Below are 18,563 nucleotides of genomic sequence, written 5' to 3' on the forward strand. Positions count from 1 at the left end.
TGGGAGGTTCTCACTCATCTCCCAAACTTTGCCTTCATTTATGTCTAAACTAGATAACAATTCCCAGTGGAATTAGAAACACTGCTGACTAAATTAGACATAACTGGACTAAATTGCAGCTCAGATCCCCTCAGAGAAATGAGGCAGTTAATGTGACTGAAAATTGAAATTAGTTTCTCTGAAGTACTAATGCAGTGGGACAGATGGCACTGACCCACAAAGTAAGGACTGTGAGAGAATACATTCATAAAAGACCCTGGGCAACTTTCCCTGAAAAGAGGATCTGCTTTACAAAGTGCATGTGTCATTTTATGTCCTTCTTTTTGTCTTTGCTATAGTTATTAGAAAAATATCTATATTCTCACAAGACTCTTTCCCCCCCCCCTTTGTGTGTGTGCCTTTGTTTTGTTTTAATTATTTTTTACAGAAGGAATTTTTTCTTTCTTTTTTCTTTTGTTAAGCAAAGCATTTTATTTGAAAATCTTAAAATTCAGCTCTCCTGGTAGACAAGAAAATTAGTTAAGAATGATACATGTGACAACACTCTGAGTCAAAAAGGAGGGGTTGGGGAGAGAGAGATCTGATAAAGAGAGAGTAAAAGGATAAATATTGCACTTGAAGATGAGAGGAAAAGTAGGGGTACATTTAAAATCCAATCAACTTTAAAAATACCAAGTCCGTCCTGTACTGAGTTTTCTTGTCAATTTCTAGTTGCTAGAATGATGCTCTGATTCTAAAGGCTTTGAATAGCTGAGATGTTAAGAATGAGAATTTCCCCTCAAGCAAAAGTTACTAATAATCTTTCATTTATTCAGTTCTTCTCATACTGGAGGATCTCAAAGCACTTTACAGATTTAAACTGATATATGCCGAGATCATTGAATGGCCAAAATTCAAAAGCATCTTTGGGGTGAACCATTGCAGCTCTTTAAAGTAAAATGTAATTACCAGAATATGATTTTGGTTGAAACATTGTATTAACACCATTACTCTTGCAGAGATTGCTGTGGATCATGAACAACCACATGAGGTCACCTCAGTTTTTTATTTTATCCAAAAGACAGCACTTTCAGCATCAGTTTTCCCTGTTATCACACAGTAATATTGGTTCTTCTTCGAGTGATTGTGCATGTCCATTCCAATAGGTATCTGCGCGCGCCGTGTGCATGATCCTCGGAAGTTTTTACCCTAGTAGTACCTGTCGGGTCAGCTGTGGAGCCCCCTGGAATTGCACCTTTGTGGCAGTGAAAATAGGTCCCTGCTGACCTGCTGCCTGCTCAGTTCCTTCTTACCGCCAGTGATGGTTGTTGGAGCAACTGGTCTCTTGCTTTAGCAAGTGCTTCCTAGTGGTTTTTCCTGTATATAGCTGTTACCCTTCATCCTAGTTAGTCAGTTAGTTAGTTCATTAGTACGTTTAAGTTGGGGGTCCCCCCCAATATTTTTCCCTGTCCCTGGGGCATGCCGCAGCCCCAGGGGTTCAAGCCATGCAATAGTGTGGTAAGCCTATGCCCAGAAGGGATCCGCACCCTGCTTGTCTGAAGTGTCTGGGAGAGGGTCATTTGTAAGACCAGTGCACCATCTGCAGAGGCTTCAAGCCCAGAACTAAGAGGGAGAGGGACTATCGCCTCAAGTTCCTCTTGATGGAGCCCGCTCTCCAGCTCCAACTGGCTCAAGAGCCGGCACTTGGCAGCCTCAGTGCACAGCGCACTGGCCTTGGTGCGGGACATCTTGGCACTGAGGAAGGGCCCGCATGAGGCGGATCAGTGCCGTTCCCCTGCGCAGAAGGCCGGCTTGTCAGTGCAGCACCGATCACAATCCCCAGTGCCGCATAAGAAGAAGAAGGGCAAACAGGACTCCAGCTGGTGCATCCCATGTTGGGACACCGTGGTCTGTCAGTCCCAGCACCGTTGACTCCGGTCTCGAAGGGGGCATCCATCAAGTCCAGTGTCGGTGGACTCTCCATCCGGGAAGTGTTGGAGGAGAACTTGGACCTCCCCTCCACACCAGACACTTTTGAGGCTGCGCGGGACTTAATTGTGATGTCAGCACAGTCCCTGGCCTCCTATTCCCGTGCACTGGCTCAGGTGCAGGCGGCACAAGAACTGGCTGCTACACCACTTCAGGCACTGTCTGCGGCACCGATAGCGGCACCTCCTATCCAGCACCGGGACAAGCCCACCATGATGCGGCGCCATTCCCCATTGCTGCGGTACCACTCCCCGGCACCGTCGCCATCTGCACCTCTCTGGTCGGGCTCGGATTATTCATCAGAGTCAGAGGCGGAGTCGTACATGTCCTGACACAGCCTGTACCGGCACCATAAGGTGGAGGACCACTCGACCGGTACAATCGCCCTTTTGGACACCTTCAGCCTACCACCAGAGGTAAGGGCATGGTTCCAAGGCAGCATTGGTGGTCTCTGTTGACCGTGCCCCTCCTTCTGTGACATCCGTTGCCCCTGATCAGTCCAGGGTTCCCGAGGACCAGTCTTGATTTGATAGATCTCTATCATATCCCCCACTTAGTCATCTCTTTTCCAAGCTGAAAAGTCCCAGTCTTATTAATGACAGATTTCAGAGTAATAGCCGTGTTAGTCTGTATTCACAAAAAGAAAAGGAGTACGTGTGGCACCTTAGAGACTAACCAATTTATTTGAGCATAAGCTTTCATGAGCTACAGCTCACTTCATCGGATGGAATGCAGTCAGATCCGATGAAGTGAGCTGTAGCTCACGAAAGCTTATGCTCAAATAAATTGGTTAGTCTCTAAGGTGCCACAAGTCTTATTAATCTCTCCTAATATGGCAGCTGTTCCATACCCCTAATAATTTTTGTTGCCCTTTTCTGAACCTTTTCCCCAGATCATGTATGAATATGTTGAATAGAACTGCTCCCAATCAATGTTCCCTCTAATTTTTGACAGGCCGTGTGCGCAAAAAATTTCTTCTGTGGAAATTGTCGTGCTTCTGTGCAAATTTTTGTGTGCGCGGGGTTTTGCTGTGTGTGCGGGGTTTAGGGTCTGTGTGCGCGCGCATACGCACACAGCTTAGAGGGAACAGTGGTCCCAATACAGACCCCTGGGGGACACCACCATTTACGTCTCTCCATTCTGAAAACTTGACCATTTATTCCTACCCCTTGTTTCCTATCTTTTAACCAGTTACCAATCCATGAGAGGACCTTCCCTCTTATCCCCTGACAGATTACTTTGCTTAGGAGCCTTTGGTGACGGACCTTGTCAAAGGCTTTCTGAAAATTTAAGTACACTGTAGCCCCTGGAATGTTTTTGACATTTTTGACTTTTTATCACCATCTGGGGCAGAATTAGTATTTTTTAAAATCTTGAAAATTCTCATGAGATGGGAAAATCATTTCCTGCCCAGCTCTCTTCCTCTCCCCAAGGAGAAATTGTATGTGGGTTTTATTTCTATTTTTGAAAATATATCTACACTGTGCTATGTGTTTATATTAGCAAAAGCAAGATAAAGGAGTGTGCCTTGCACTTGCTACAAATGATTTGTGGTGGTTCTTAATTTTTGCGGGAGTTTGTTCCGTGGTGTTGGACTGAGTCCCAAGAGCGCTCTGTTTTCTACACAGGCAAGCTTTACTCTTGCTGTGGAGAGTTCCATTGTGCCAGAGCTGCTGACTGTGGACCTTGTCATGGAGTTTGAGGTGATCTTTTAGATATCCTGGGCCCAAACCATTGAGTGCCTTGAAGATGAGTACTTGGTACCTTGAATTTGGTATGGTGTTCTGTGGTAAGCCAGTGTGGGGAGCGGATGACAGGTTTGATGTGCTCTGCTAGTTTGTGTTGCTGAGGAGACCAGCTGCAGCATCGTGTATGAGTTTTTCATTAGGATTGATTTGGTTTCATGACCAGTCTCTGCTTTGAAATTTTTAGGATGAAGTCTTTCTAGGCATTCAGATAACCTGGTGATAGGTATGATAAAAAAGCCTAAATATGACAGAATTTTACAGCTGGAACACTTTTCTTACAACTTTGAATAATTTTAGTACTTAATAAGGTTAAAAGTTTAGTGTCTCCTCTTGGAAATGTTTACAAAGGATGTAATGTTTCTTTGTGTCCCTCTGAAATTTCAGAATGAGCAACAGAGAAGTGACTTGTCAAAATTTACATAAGAAGTTTGTGGTAGAGCTGGGAGCAGAACCTAGATCTCTGAAATGGTACATCCATTGCATTGGCAAGTTGCCTCTAAGCAAGAGATATGAACCAGACCAACTGTAAAGAAGAGAGTAATGTTTAGCTATCTTTGTAAAGTGTTTTGAGAACTACAGATGAAAAATTACTAGGTAAGTACAAAAAGAAAAGGAGTACTTGTGGCACCTTAGAGACTAACAAATTTATGTGAGCATAAGCTTTCGTGAGCTACAGCTCACTTCATCGGTTGTATCCGATGAAGTGAGCTGTAGCTCACGAAAGCTTATGCTCACATAAATTTGTTAGTCTCTAAGGTGCCACAAGTACTCCTTTTCTTTTTGCGAATACAGACTAACACGGCTGTTACTCTGAAACCTGTCATTAGGTAAGTACAGAGCATTATTGCTATGCACATTTTTCATCTGGAGTAACTCAGGTACAAAGGCTCTGTAATTAAATATGCATTTCTTCATACTGATAGTATGTTCGTTTATTACATGGGCAGTGTAAAATTTATTATGCTGTTAACTAATAATTTTCTTAAGTGGGTTGGGTGTTGTAAATTACTATAGGTGGCAACAATGTTTTCATTTAGCAATCTTACCTTGGTTTTCAATTAAAGCTCTTTGGTTTTGGAATTGTGGAAATAATTGCATTACTTCTAGTAATCAGACATATCAGAGAAGTGGGAAGGGGAAATTCTTTGGTATTTCCTAAAGTGGGAAAACAAGATGAATTAAAAGCATATTTATCAAAAGCATATCTGAGTGTGACTTCAGTTGATGGAAGGAAAAAATATCTTCTTCATAATAGAACTGTTTCTAAATATATGGCAGTTGAACATAGTTGATAGCTCATTCAAATGTAATGTAATCCTTTCACATTATAGGAGTATTAACAATGTGTGCCTGCCAATAACTTAGTTTTCAGCATTTTGGCTTTAGTAAATGACAGTAGTGTTAATTTGTTTTCCCAGCCCCCTCTCCAAACAGTCACAAACCAGAATGTGAGTGTTGTATGTAGAATATCTTTAACTGATAGTAGTCTAGTTGTGTGAGTCAGGTAAAGAGAAAAATGCTTTCCCTTGTTTGGTGTGTTAATTAAAACCTTTAAAAAATTTACTTTAGTTCCACAAAAACAGACATGCCAAGATTTAGATTAACATCTTTGTAAAAGGTGTGTGCGTGGTTTGTGGTGGTCGTGGCTATGTTTTATTTTATTTTATTTTATTTTATTTTATTTTATTTTGCTGAATCATGGGAGGATAGCCTGTACGCAGAGAGCAGGCTAGTAGATCCATTCAGCTGATTGGTAATAATCGTAGGTTAGAGCAGTGGTTCTTGGGCTCAGGACCTATTTGTTAACTTTGATGATCTGTTGCAACCCAGCAAATAGCTTCCGTGCAAAAAACATCTACCGTACTAAATATTCTTAACTATAATATATAATACAGACTTCAACATAATAAATACACGGGGCATGTCAAGGCTGATTCCCTACTCTGGCACTTTGAGTGCAGAAGATGGGGGCCCGCAAGGATTCTAAAAAAAATTAATACTGGCCACTCCAGGCTGGTATTAAACTCCCAAGGTCACAGCTTCTCTCTCACCTTGGATGGGTAGATGCTGCCACCCCCCAGGTGCAAAAAAACAACAACCGCTTTTTGAGAACCCAGGAAGAAACACTTGGGAATTCCTTCCTGTAGGGTACCCACAAGCCCTTTCACCCCCCTTCCTGGAAATAGCTGAGGAAAAAAAACAAAGGAAATCAGCTGTTGCCACCAGCTAATTAAATACCATATCCACAAACCTCTTCAAACCTCTTAGGGACACAAAAATCCAATCCCATTCTTAAAAAAGTTAAATTTTATTAAACCCAAAAAATAAAGGAAATACATTTGGAACTTGGGCTTTTTGCTAGATCTTAAAAGAAACAATTAACAAAAATTAAGCATCAAGATAGCTCTCTTGAGGTTCAGTTTAAAGGTTACAAGCGAAACAAAAGCATCTCGGGTTAGCACAGAGGCGTCCACAAGCCATAAGAAACAAAAGAAATAACCCTAATTGCATCTTTCTAGAAATTCCCTAATTTACTTACATATCTGAGGCTTCAGACAAGTAGGTTTGAGGTATGAATTGATGATCTGTGATCATATCTGGCTTAAAGCTGCTTACAGCATTGCTGCTCTGTGTCTCTGCTCTTTCCCGGAGAACCGCAACACCGAGACAAAGGGAAGTTTTTTCCCAATTTTAAAAAGTTCTAGCCCTCCCATTGGCTCTTTTGGTCAGATGCCCACTCCTTTTCCTTTACCTGGGAGACTTGGTTAAGCCTTTACAGGTAAAGCAAGCAGAGAACAGCCACCAAGAGGGATTTTATAGCTAACTGGCTGGCTGGGTGTCCATAAAAGGGAGCTACTCCCCTTCTGTCTTCATTTATCACAGGGTGTACTATAGCAGAGGCTCCTATCCAGCCATTGTTACTTACAGGGTTGCAGCATCACTCCGGTGTGGCCCGGCTTTCCTAACGGGGGGGCCAGCCTAACCTGATCTGTGTAAGTGACATTGCGACCTGGTGCATGGGGTCTCAACACCACTTCACTCTGCCTCTGTCGTGATGACAGGGAGACCAGCTAGGCCAAACAATGAGCAATGCTGCAACCCCAGGAATCAGATTGCAACACCCAGGGAGCCAAGCCCAGCGAGCCCTGCAGGAGCTGCAGGAGTGGCTGCCGCAGAGCGTGCTCTGCAACACCAGCCCTTTCTCCCCTCCACCACTAGGCCCCCCACTCCACTGCAGGTAGGACCTGATCTCCTCCTCCCTCCCTGGGCCTACCACACAACACTTTGACACTTTGGTGCAACCCAATTTTGGGTCGCAATGCATGGGTTGAGAAACTATGGGTTAGAAGTTGGCAGCTCAGATCTTTACTTGTGATGACAGTAGTTTGCAGATGACACTAAACTGGCAGGAGAGGTAGATACGCTGAGGGTAGGGATAGGATACAGAGGGATCTAGACGAATTAGAGGATTGGGCCAAAAGAAATCTGATGAGGTGCAACAAGGACAAGTGCAGAGTCTTGCACTTAGGACGGAAGAATCCCATGCACTGCTACAGACAAGGGACCAAGTGGCTAGACAGCAGTTCTGCAGAAATGGACCTAGGGGTTACAGTGGATGAGAAGCTGTATATGAGTCAACAGTGTGCCCTTGTTGCCAAGAAGACTAACAGCATTTTGGGCTCTATAAGTAGGAGCATTGCCAGCAGATCGAGGGATGTGATCATTCTCCTTTATTCGGCATTGGTGAGGCCTCATCTGGAGTACTGTGTCCAATTTTGGGCCTCACACTACAAGAAAGATGTGGAAAAATTGGAAGGAATCCAGCGGAGGGCAATAAAAATGATTAGGGGGCTGGAGCACATGATTTATGAGGAGAGGCTGAGGGAACTGGGATTATTTAGTCTGCAGAAGAGAAGAGTGAGGGGGGATTTGATAGCTGCTTTCAACTACCTGAAAGTGGGTTCCAAAGAGGATGGATCTAGACTGTTCTCAATAGTAGCAGATGACAGAACAAGGAGTAATGGTCTCAAGTTGCAGTGGGGAGGTTTAGGTTGGATATTAGGAAAAACCTTTTCACTAGGAGCGTGGTGAAGCACTGGAATGGGTTACCTAGGGAGGTGGTGGAATCTCCTTCCTTAGAGGCTTTTAAGGTCAGGGTTGACAAGGCCCTGGCTGGGATGATTTAGTTGGGAATTGGTCCTGCTATGATGCCAGCTTCGTAGGGACAGCAGAAGAGCAGTCTAAGAAAGTGCACTATTTTTTAAAAAAATGGATGAATCAGTGTACTATTCAAATGAACCTTAAACTTTCACTGCAAATTAAATTGTACTTTTGTTTTTTTGCCATGTTTTCTTTTTTAGTATGCCATGAGTGATTGTCTGAGAAGAATGTAGAACAGTGTATAACGCTATCCTCTTCCAGGATTTTTGAAAATCCTTTTGCAGTGAGTTTTGTCTTTATATTAGTAAGCTGTTTGCTACAGTAAAATGACATCCACTGCAGGAACTGGATCAACTCAATTTAGTTAACTAAAAATCTTACTCTGTCAGACTTTCTGGTTTAAATGAGGGCAGAAGTGGATGGGGTTGAATTCTGTCTGAAGTAACTCAGGTTTGCTTCAGAAAACACTGCACACACTCGGAAGCTTTTGAGTGGAGATGTGCTTGATGAGGCTTAAGTTTGTGAGGGAAAGGAGTTGTATTGAGGCCCAAGTTTTTTGGTGAAGGGTTAGCTGCTGGTTTTGTTCTACATGTAATTTGTGGCAAAGGTACCTATGACATATGATAGGTGCTTTTGTATATATTTGTAGGAATGCAAATAAATAAATATTCCGTAATACCTTTACAGGTGTCCTTCATGTAGGTGTCAAGAAATCTCTTCTGAAAAAAATTCTTCTTTAATTTAATAGTTCAAAATAAACACTTACTAAGGCCAACTCTTGTAATTTTTTTGATCAGCGTATACCCTGGCTTATAGTTCATTCTGCCATAAACAGTGCTTGGACTGAAATTTTGCATTCCTTGGCCAGCCTTTGGAGGACTTGGAATGTGAGGACACAGCTACAGCTCAAATTTCAACCTCTAGCTGCGATATCTCATTTCCAGACAAAATGCTGCAGGAAAAAGAGGTCAGTGAGGACCTGTTATTTCTAATTCCAGCACAAAAAACATACTTTCCCTTGCACTTCCAATGTATAACCACAATGCATAATTTTAAGTCATCTAAATCACATTCAAATGCACAGCCATGTCTCCAACCTCATACATTTTTATCTACAAATAAACAAATGGTAGATTTTGAGTGCATGTGTGTCTATAGAGAATATATCTTAATTTAGCTGTGGTTGGAGTTAAGGTTGTGTGTTTGAGTGAGAAAATAAGTGGAAAAGGAAACAGAGTTTGTGGTGGAGGTGAGGAGTCTGCAATATTTAAGTGTTATAATACATGAATTATTATTGCCTTGTGGTTTCCTTGAAATGTAGAGATGGTGGTGATTGAATTTGACTTTAAGCAACCTCAGCTCTGAGGGCTTGCAAATAAATGCATGTGCGCATGAGTGTAACTTTATGCATGAGTAGTCCTATTGTAGCCAATGAGTCAACTCATTTATGTAAAGTTAAACATGTATATTTGTTTGATAATTAGGTCCTTGGTTACCAATTTTATTTATTTGTTATTTAATTTCAATTCTGAATGAATGATCTGTATAAATGATATTTAGCAGAACAAATTTAAATTTATTCAAGCAAGCTTGGTACAAAGATAAATTTATGAAAACCCACCTTTTAAAAGTGTGTAATGTCCTTTGGTAGATTTTCATTGGCGAATCTCAAAGTACTTTACAAACATTAAGTCAATACTCTATCTTTATTACTGCCTGTAGTATGTTACAATGGAATTTAAAAGCTTAAATTAATTCTGTGTAGATTTGCAAAATGAACATATCAAAGTCTGCAGTTCCTCTTACTCAGGAGTACTACTAATTCTAAGTTTCAGAGTAACAGCCGTGTTAGTCTGTATTCGCAAAAAGAAAAGGAGTACTTGTGGCACCTTAGAGACTAAGCAATTTATTTGAGCATAAGCTTTCGTGAGCTACAGCTCACTTCATCGGATGCATACTGTGGAAACTGCAGAAGACATTATATACACAGAGACCATGAAACAATACCTCCTCCCACCCCACTCTCCTGCTGGTAATAGCTTATCTAAAGTGATCACTCTCCTTACAATGTGTATGATAATCAAGTTGGGCCATTTCCAGCACAAATCCAGGTTTTCTCACCCTCCCTCCCCCCCCCCCCCCCACAAACTCACTCTTCTGCTGGTAATAGCCCATCTAAAGTGACCATTCTCTCTACAATGTGTATGATAATCAAGGTGGGCCATTTCCAGCACAAATCCAGGTTTTCTCACCCCCCTCCCCCCCTTTTTCAAAAACCACACACACAAACTCACTCTCCTGCTGGTAATAGCTTATCCAAAGTGACCACTCTCCCTACAATGTGCATGATAATCAAGGTGGGCCATTTCCAGCACAAATCCAGGTTTTCTCACACCCCCCACCCCCACACACAAACTCACTCTCCTACTGGTAATAGCTCATCCAAACTGACCACTCTCCTTACAATGTGTATGATAATCAATGTGGGCCATTTCCAGCATAAATCCAAGTTTAACCAGAACGTCGGGGGGGGGGGGGGAGGAAAAAACAAGGGGAAATAGGCTACCTTGCATAATGACTTAGCCACTCCCAGTCTCTATTTAAGCCTAAATTAATAGTATCCAATTTGCAAATGAATTCCAATTCAGCAGTTTCTCGCTGGAGTCTAGATTTGAAGTTTTTTTGTTTTAAGATAGAGACCTTCATGTCTGTAATTGCGTGACCAGAGAGATTGAAGTGTTCTCCGACTGGTTTATGAATGTTATAATTCTTAACATCTGATTTGTGTCCATTTATTCTTTTACGTAGAGACTGTCCAGTTTGACCAATGTACATGGCAGAGGGGCATTGCTGGCACATGATGGCATATATCACATTGGTGGATGTGCAGGTGAACGAGCCTCTGATAGTGTGGCTGATGTGATTCAGCCCTATGACAGTGTCCCCTGAATAGATATGTGGACACAATTGGCAACGGGCTTTGTTGCAAGGATAGGTTCCTGGGTTAGTGGTTTTGTTGTGTGGTATGTGGTTGTTGGTGAGTATTTGCTTCAGGTTGGGGGGCTGTCTGTAGGCAAGGACTGGCCTGTCTCCCAAGATTTGTGAGAGTGTTGGGTCATCCTTCAGGATAGGTTGTAGATCCTTAATAATGCGTTGGATGGGGTTTTAGTTGGGGGCTGAAGGTGAGGGCTAAAGTGGCGTTCTGTTATTTTCTTTGTTAGGCCTGTCCTGTAGTAGGTGACTTCTGGGAACTCTTCTGGCTCTATCAATCTGTTTCTTCACTTCCGCAGGTGGATATTGTAGTTGTAAGAATGCTTGATAGAGATCTTGTAGGTGTTTGTCTCTGTCTGAGGGGTTGGAGCAAATGCGGTTGTATCGCAGAGGAGGTATTGTTTCATGGTCTCTGTGTATATAATGTCTTCTGCAGTTTCCACAGTATGCATCCGATGAAGTGAGCTGTAGCTCACGAAAGCTTATGCTCAAATAAATTGGTTAGCCTCTAAGGTGCCACAAGTACTCCTTTTCTTTTTACTAATTCTAAGGTTTCAGAGTAGCAGCCGTGTTAGTCTGTATCCGCAGAAAGAAAAGGAGGACTTGTGGCACCTTAGAGACTAACAGATTTATTTGAGCATAAGCTTTCATGAGGTACAGCTCACTTCGAAAGCTTATGTTCAAATAAATTTGTTAGTCTCTAAGGTGCCACAAGTCCTCCTTTTCTTTTTACTAATTCTAAGGGGCCCTGTGTTTTACATTTGCAAACAAGAAAATGTGAGAAGTAGGAATATAATCTGAGTGTTGAACCCTTGCCCATTTCCCCTCTTCTATTTAATATCTGGTCTCAGCAGGTAATGAAAACTGTGAAGCCAAATTATTCCATCTGTGGTATTACCATTATGCTACATTGGTATCAGATTTCATAAATCTTGTAGCTGTGAAGGGCAGTTTTGAGGACCCTAGGAACACCACCAGGTGGAATCAATTTGATTTAATTAAGGGCTTTTCAACAGACTACCATGAACCCTAATACACTTTTTTTTAGTGAGGAAGCCTGGAGAGTGTGGAGTTTTGTCAGAGACAAGGTGGGTGAAGTAATATCTTTTATTGGACCAACTTCTGTTGGTGAAAGAGACAAGCTTTTGAGCTACACAGAGCTCTTAGCTCAGAATCTTGTCTCTTTCACCAGCAGAAGTTGATCCAATAAAAGATATAATTTCACGCACCTGGTCTCTCTCATATCCTCAGACCAACACAGCTACAACAACACTGCAAACAACGGTGGAGCTTTCTCAGTCAGAGGTTTGGCAAATAAGTGGGTCATTGAAATAAGAGGCAGACTTAACACCTTTGCCAAGTGCTTTGTATGCTGATTTGAGATTCCATTGCAACAGGATATTTGTTAATCCAAAGAAATAAACCTCTCAATTCAAAAGCTTGTTTTAACTGGTTTGGGAAGGATTTTTATAATCCAAAGTGCTGTTCCTTTCTCCACCCAGTTTGGTGCTTCACACATCCAGAGATTATTTTGTTCTTTATTTTGTTTGAAAGGTGGCATTTAGCAAAGGACCCTTCATTTAATTAGCAGGTCTTCAATGTAGATGTCTCATGAGTGTGACTAGGTATTGAAGGAAATTATATGTGACTAGGAGTACTAATGGCACCTTAGAGACTAACCAATTTATTTGAACATAAGCTTTCGTGAGCTACAGCTCACTTCTGTGCACTACAGCACACAGCTGTAGCTCACGAAAGCTCATGCTCAAATAAATTGGTTAGTCTCTAAGGTGCCACAAGTACTCCTTTTCTTTTTGCGAATACAGACTAACACGGCTGCTACTCTGAAACATGGGAATATGTGACTAGGGGAATTTTAAACTTCTTTGGGTCTTGTCTATACTACAAACTGACAAAACAGGGGAGGCGTACACACTACAAAGCTACTTTTGGCAGCAAAACTCTGCTGTTACCTCACCCATTTTGTCTCTCTAATATCCTGGGATCTACGCGGCTACAACAACACTGCAAACAACTTTTAAAACAGGAGCAGTTTCCAGTCTCTAACCACATCTCAAAGCTCCATTTCTAAGGCCTTGTCTACACTACAAAGTTTTGTTGGCAAAAGTTATGCTCCCAAAGCAGCCTGCTCTGCCTGCCTGCTTATAGTTCTCTGATTCCCTCTGAGTTCTCCCACAGCCTCCTCAGCTGCCGGGAGCCACATCCTGAGCAGCTCTGTGAGCTTCCCCATGCTGAGGAACGTCAAAGCAGCACAGCAGTACTCCTCTGCCTCCACACACACACACCTCCCTGCAGCACCAGTCTGCCTGCCCCTGTATTCCTAGTGCAGGGCGACAGGAGCATTCTATGTTAATGATTTAATCTTTGAGAGGGGAGGGACGGATGCCTGCAGGGCAGCAGAGATCAAAACAGTGAGCAGAGCAGTCAGGGCAGGAGCTGTGGGATACTGGGAGAGGCCAGTTATGTCGAGAAAACAAGCACAGTGTCTACACCAGGGATCGGCAACCTTTGGCAAGCGGCCCGTCAGGGAAAGCCCCTGGCGGGCCTGGCTGGGCCAGTTTCTTTACCTGCAGGGTCTGCAGGTTTGGGCGATCGCAGCTCCCTCTTGCCGCAGTTTGCCAAGCCAGGCCAATTGGGGCTGGGCTGCAGGAAGTGCTGTGGGTCAGGCCACATCTTCCCGCAGCCCCCATTTGCCTGGGACAGCGAGCCATGGCCAATGGGAGCTGCGATCTGCCGAACCTGCAGACGCTGCAAGTAAACAAACTGGCCCAGCCCTCCAGGGGCTTTCCCTGACGGGCTGCATGCCAAAGGTTGCCAATCCCTGGTCTACACTGACCCTTTGTCACTTTAATTTTGCAGCAGAAAGGTTTATGCCTCTTGTTGAGGTGGCTTTATTTTATTTATTTTGGGCCAACTCCTGTTGGTGAGAGAGACCTCTTTGGTGTGCTCACCATACGGAAGATGGCAAGGACACTTAGATTATGTCTACTCTAGAGACCTTACAGTGGCAAAGCTGTACCAATGCAGCTGCGCCACTATAAGATCACTCTTGAAGCCACTCTGTGCTGACAGGACAGAGAGCGACATAGCACTGTGCACACTACTGCTTATGCCAGCAAAACATATGTTGTGTTTTTTCACACCCCTGAGCAACATAAATTGATTCCACCTGGTGGTATTCCCAGGCTCCTCAAAACTGCCCTTCACAGCTACAAGATTTTTATGAAGAAGCTCTTCCCTTCCCCTCACCCCAAAGAATCTCCCTTGGCTGAAGGGAACAACTCACAGACAAGGAAGGCCCTGAAAAAAACCAACAGAAGGCTGCCTTGAAGAGAATAGCCTCGCTCTCCAAATGATAGACCTAAGGAAGAACCTCAACTAATTGCCTAGGGACATGCAAGGACACTGGCTTCCTGACATTGCTCCACATCCCAGGAGCCCAGCCCAACCCTTCCATATCCTCGGGACCATCAATCCACAATAGGGATCCAGACAACCGGCAAATCTGCAATAAAAGAGCACCCTGGACAACCAGTTAGCTATAGCAAGACTATGAACTGCCAAATTTTGGGTTCTGATGTAGGCCAGGCCATGGGTAGATCCTCAGCCCCCCCAAAACTCTTCATGTCGTTGTGTACAGTAAAAAGGTGTGCGGTGCAAGTGGGCTCTTGGCAGTGAATATTGATTCCAGTAACCAAGATTCCATAGGCATCTGTTCTAGCACTGCCTTGGCTTCCTGTGCTCGTGCTCTGAATCTGTTGACCTGCAACTAAGGGTATGTCTGCACTGGCAAGTTTCTGTGCCACAAGTTATACCACTTTTATTAAAACGTTGGAAGTAAACCGCTGTTGCATGTCCACACTGTGCTCCTTGCGATGCTGCAGTGCATCCACAGTAGCAGCTCTTGAAATGGCAAAGACAGCAGTGCATCATGGTAGCTATCCCACTGTGCAACTGGCCGCAGGGTGCTTTGGGAAGGGTTTGCAGTGCCTCATGGGGCAGACACAGCATCACGTGATGCAGGTTTCCTAATCCCATTGTTCCATGGGCATCCTGCTACATTGCCAGCTGCTTTTCAACTGAAGTGGAGGGCGGAAGCGGAGACAGTGTGTGATAGGGAGTGTGTGTGTGTGTATGGAGGGGGGGAAGAGACAATGTGTACAGCAATCTCTCTCTCTCTCTCTCTCTCTCTCTCTCTCTCTCTCGCACAGACACACACACACACACACACACGTGCGCACACACACACCCTCTGTGTTCAACAGCAGGGGCATTCCACATTAATGGTTTGCTTTGTGTCCCAGAGCAGATCAGAACACCATGCAAAGGCTGTCAGAAATGTTGCTTTGAAAGGGGAGGGGCGCATGTCTCCAAGACAGCCAAGTTCAAAACAATGAGCAGAGCGGTCACTTGAGGCATTATGGGACGGCTCCAGAGGCCAATTACAGTGCTGGAGCCTCTGTGCAAATAGCCTCATGACTCTCGTTGAGGTGTTTTTTTGCAGCGCTGCAGCTGAGGAGTTTCTGCGCACAAAGTGGCTTGGCAGTGTGTACACGTCTGCAGTTTGAGCGCAAAAAGCTGCTTTACTGCACAGAAATTTGCCAATGTAGACAAGCCCAGGCTATGCCGTTGTTAAGCCCAGGCACATGCTTGGCAGTGAAATGAATATTGTATGAATGTTTCTGTTTGGTGGTGTTAATTGCTAAACATCTCTACACAGAAGAGAGAAAAGGAAAGGAGTACTTGTGGCACCTTAGAGACTAACAAATTTATTTGAGCATAAGCTTTCGTACTCCTTTTCTTTTTGGGAATGCAGACTGACAAGGCTGCTACTCTGAAACCTGACAAAAGAGAGAGTGCTTTGAGAGCCTTAGTCACATTAAGGATTCCTTGCAGGTGGAGTCACTACTACCCCTCCCTATGAAGCGCTGCTGTGCCCCATGCTAGGAAGGCAAATCTCACACTTTCACAGGTGGTGGGGAAGACATGGGAGAAAATAAGCCCTGGAGTCCTGTCCTTAAATCCAGCAAGAGTGGTGTTATATGCATTCCAGCTGCTGTCAGGGAGTACAGAGGAGACAGGCTGAGACAAGCCTCTGTTGAGACCACAATGTGCACATTTGACAAGCATTGACCATTTGGAGGAAGTAGGACTCCATCCTCAGGTGCTTCTGCTCATTCAGCACCTGGTCTGCACTCCCCATGCTCATTTGAGGGCACACAAGGAGAGAGTAGGAAAAAATTCCAAAGTTGAGCCATTTCTGCCATTTAGGTATCTGGTAATGAGTGTTCAGTTCATCCAGCAAATGACTGGTGCACTCACACTGTAGTCAGGTCCATGAAACACCCATCTGGCTGGAAGAATTCTTCACTGGCACTGACTGATATGCTTGAGCAGGAATCGTATGCAAGGACAGATAGATATACTGAAAGCCAGTTAAGGCATAGTCTAATAATCCAGACATTGGCTACAGAAGAGGGGTTAAGCTTCCACCTACACTAATGCCTTTCCTTGAGGCTACAGTTAGAACATGGGGTTCAAATTCTCCCATTTAACAGACCAGACTGCAGGCCAGCAAAGCTGAAGGCTGCATCATGCTTTGGTGACACGCTCAGTCTCATGAGCACTGAGGGACAGAGGTACATCAGGGGATACCATATTTATCCATATTCACAGAATGGCAGAGATTCTAATGTAGAGGCAGCTCCTAACTTGACAAGTTTCAGAGTAACAGCCGTGTTAGTCTGTATTCGCAAAAAGAAAAGGAGTACTTGTGGCACCTTAGAGACTAACCAATTTATTTGAGCATGAGCTTTCGTGAGCTACAGCTCACTTCATCAGATGCATACCGTGGAAAAGGCAGTTTCCACGGTATGCATCTGATGAAGTGAGCTGTAGCTCACGAAAGCTCATGCTCAAATAAATTGGTTAGTCTCTAAGGTGCCACAAGTACTCCTTTTCTTTTAACTTGACAAGCAGAGTCACTTTGGCTCTATAAGCAAGGGTTCATTGGAGGGGGATGTCTCTGCTGAGACACTACCCAGCTAAGCTAACAATCAGATCAGTTCTGCAGTCTCACATACAAGCTCCTTCCGGCCACTGTTTGCTCAATGGATGATTATCACAGGGCTTTTAAAACATTTTTCACTAGATAATCTATTCATACCTCTATTGTCTTGGTTCCCATTGGACAGGGTGGGGCTCAGAAAGGTGAGGGAGTAGTCATTTGCCTTCCAATTGCAAATGATTGTCCTCCTCCGGCTTGTACATTAGAATTTAAAAGACTGCATTCTCCTGAACAAAGATTCTTGCACTTCTCGGGAAGGAGCAGAGATAATGAGTATGTTTAGGAGTGGAAATGTCCCATCTTTGGAGTGAGACACATGATACAGTCTTCACAGTCTAAGGTCCTAACTACAATAAGGAAGTTTGCCCTACAGTAATTATGTAAATGTGCAAGTCTGAAGCAGGGCTTTAATCCATTAAACTGCTGTAGGAAAGGACCTTGAGTCTATAATTGGAGTGAAAATGGACACTTCTGAATAAGTGTCTGATTAAAAGTCTTGTTGCCCACATCTCATCACCAGCAGCATCAACACCAGACATACTACTTATGGCCCATGATGGAAGGTTTCCATTTTCACATCCAAAGTTTCTGTGTTGTACTTATGTATAGGCTACAAGCATGACTAGTGTCTCACAGGAGATTAGGGAGAGACCACAAGCACAGAGAAATGCACAAATAGAAAGGGAGCATCAGACCCAGATCAGGACAATCCCAGATCAGTCCCAGTCCCTGATCAGGATGATCACCAGCCACCACACTTCCCTGCTGGAGCAGTTATGAGTCCATGGTAAGAACCAACTAGATTAGCACAGTAAGACAGAGTTACCAGGTAAAATCCACCCCACAGGTAGGGGGCAGACTGGGCTCACTCACACATCCAACAGCTGCTGCCACCAACTCAAGTCCCGCAGCCCCTCATGGGCATGGCCTATAGCCCAAGGGAGCCAGGAATCTCCACCTGGGATCTGCCCAGGTCATGGGACTTAGCCCTGCTGTCCCTAGAAATTCCTAACCCCCCAGCCTCCCCGAGACCTGGGAGCCCACAGGGGAGGGGAGGCATCCTTTATCTTGCCCCCAGACCTGGCCCCATAGCAGCTTCGCATGCGGCACCACAAAAGTGAATCACTCTGAGGTAAAGTGATACCTGCATACCTGCTGGCCCACCTGCAGTAGCAGAAGGCAGAGGGTCTAGGGAGGTTGCCACACTGAATCCCCATCTGGATGGGCACAGGAGGGAGGGTAGGGAAACAAGCAAACAGGAAGTGTTTCTGAGTACATGGCTCTGATCATGGCTCCAAATCTTGTGCCAAATCCCTTGAGATCTTATGGTTCCAAATCCTGTGCTGAATCCTGCAAGATATCAAGCCTACCCCAGAAGTCCTATGGAGGCTAGAAATCCCACAGGACCTGGCCCATCCTGTTCTTTGTGCCCTCCCCGATTGTGGGAGCTACCAAAACACACTCCTTGCTTGGCAGAGGGGCTCTCTTTGAGCTTACACAGAGCTCTTCAAGAGACACAATCAGCTGGATATTTAGTCAATTTCTAAAAATGTGTTAAAAGTTTTAGGTACTGTCCTAAATCCCTCTGCCAATTTTTGTGCTTTTAA

At 44.1% G+C, this 18,563-nt stretch overlaps 1 protein-coding gene across 2 annotated transcripts in view; it reads left to right on the forward strand.

Annotated features, from left to right (window-relative positions):
* Positions 1–18,563, forward strand: part of AKAP12 (A-kinase anchoring protein 12) — a 130,349-nt gene that overhangs the window by 54,851 nt on the left and 56,935 nt on the right. Inside the window, exon 1 of one of the 2 annotated variants that reach the window (XM_048844236.2) lies at positions 8,812–8,844. The exons of the other annotated variant lie outside the window; for it this stretch is intronic. Within the exon in view, the coding sequence (XP_048700193.2) occupies positions 8,827–8,844 (18 nt within the window). The 5' untranslated portion in view covers positions 8,812–8,826. Of the gene's footprint in view, positions 1–8,811; positions 8,845–18,563 lie in introns of those variants that run through there. 2 annotated transcript variants of the gene reach the window in all.

The sequence above is a fragment of the Caretta caretta genome, chromosome 3 (assembly GCF_965140235.1).
Source record: "Caretta caretta isolate rCarCar2 chromosome 3, rCarCar1.hap1, whole genome shotgun sequence".
In the NCBI taxonomy this organism is placed as follows: domain Eukaryota; kingdom Metazoa; phylum Chordata; order Testudines; family Cheloniidae; genus Caretta; species Caretta caretta.